The sequence below is a fragment of the Populus nigra genome, chromosome 16 (assembly GCF_951802175.1).
Source record: "Populus nigra chromosome 16, ddPopNigr1.1, whole genome shotgun sequence".
Lineage (NCBI taxonomy): Eukaryota > Viridiplantae > Streptophyta > Magnoliopsida > Malpighiales > Salicaceae > Populus > Populus nigra.
This window is the reverse complement of record NC_084867.1, coordinates 2432685-2434185: the sequence shown is the minus strand read 5'-3', so window position 1 is coordinate 2434185 and position 1501 is coordinate 2432685. Positions and strand designations below refer to the sequence as shown.

General features: G+C 32.6%; 1 protein-coding gene across 1 annotated transcript; it reads left to right on the top strand.

Moving 5' to 3' along the window:
* Positions 1–392: 392 nt before the first annotated feature.
* On the top strand, positions 393–1127 carry LOC133675704 (zinc-finger homeodomain protein 10-like). The gene has a single exon (XM_062097164.1). It carries the CDS (start codon positions 472–474, stop codon positions 1042–1044), a length of 573 nt encoding a protein of 190 aa, XP_061953148.1. The 5' UTR covers positions 393–471; the 3' UTR covers positions 1045–1127.
* Positions 1128–1501: the final 374 nt, after the last annotated feature.

Sequence of the window (1501 nt, the reverse complement as noted above, 5' to 3'; positions counted from 1 at the left end):
TCAAAAATCGAGTTTGAAGCATGCCCTTCAAACTAAATATTATATCAAATTAATTAATTAATTATTAGTTGCTTTTTTGACAACAACTTAATAAATATTTCCACGTAAGAAAAAAAAAAGAGAAATGAGTGCGCCATATGTAAATTAACTAAAGAGTTGAGAAATTAAATTATTTAAACTTTGATAGGAATATAAAAGCTATTTAAACATTATTTTCACATCGAATTAGATGGAGGAGGAGGAAGGGGTATATATATATATATATATATATATATATATATATATATATATATATATATATATATGGAACGTTAATGTAAATAAAATAACAATGTAGGACCATTATAGTAATTCAAACCCTCTTATCTTCCATTAAATACAAACTATTGTGGTACATCAAAACAGTACATCTACATCCTCCAAATTAACAGAGACATAGAAAGAAGAAGAAAAGAGAGAGACAGAAGCACAATGGAAAGTGATAACACAAACGATCTGTACAAAGAATGCCTAAGAAACCATGCAGCCAGTCTTGGTAGCTATGCCACAGATGGGTGTGGTGAGTTCACCCTAGATGATACCTCATCACCATACTCCCTCCAATGTGCAGCCTGTGGTTGCCACCGCAACTTCCACCGCAAAGTAACATACAGCAACAGCAGCAACAGAAGGGATCACATAGTGCACCCACCATCATCAGAGACAGTGGTGATGGAAATGATAGACTATGCAGAAGGGAATAACGAGAGGGATTTCAGGCCACCAGTGATGGTGGTGGAGTCAGGTGAAAGGAGTGGAAAAAAGAGGTATAGGACTAAGTTTACACCTGAACAGAAGGAGAAAATGTTGGGATTTGCAGAGAAGTTGGGGTGGAAGTTGCAAAGGAAAGATGAAGAAGATGAAGTTGAGAGGTTCTGTAGAGGAATTGGGATAAGTAGACAGGTTTTTAAAGTTTGGATGCATAATCATAAGAATTCTTCTTCTTCTACTTCTGCTTCTACTGGCAATGCATCTTCTCTTACTACTCAAGAAGAAGGAGGGTGAGAGGAGAGGAATATTTCTTTCCATGTATATTTTTTCCATTTTATCTTTGGTTAATTTTATTTTATTTTCTTATCTTTTATTCATGCTTGGTTGTCATTTATCCTTGCTTTTCCTTTAGATGACAGGCTTTCTTTATTATTATTTTTTTGTTTCATTTTAATCCTATGATTATCTGATAAAAAGGAGAAAATTTCATGCAATTTCAGAAAAAAAAATGCTATATTATATTGACCGATTAGATTGTGGGATCTTGGAAAAGAACTTGAAAGCAACTAATTGTAATTTTATTTTCTTAATACATAACAAATTCTTTTGTTAATTAATAATGCATGGATGTATGGTACAATCAAGATGAGGTAATGGTTCTTGGATTGCTTGTATAATTAATTGTCTAGAATTTATGGCAATTTAATTTGTGATCTTAATTATTGTTTGGAGTAGTTCTCTCTTATAGAAA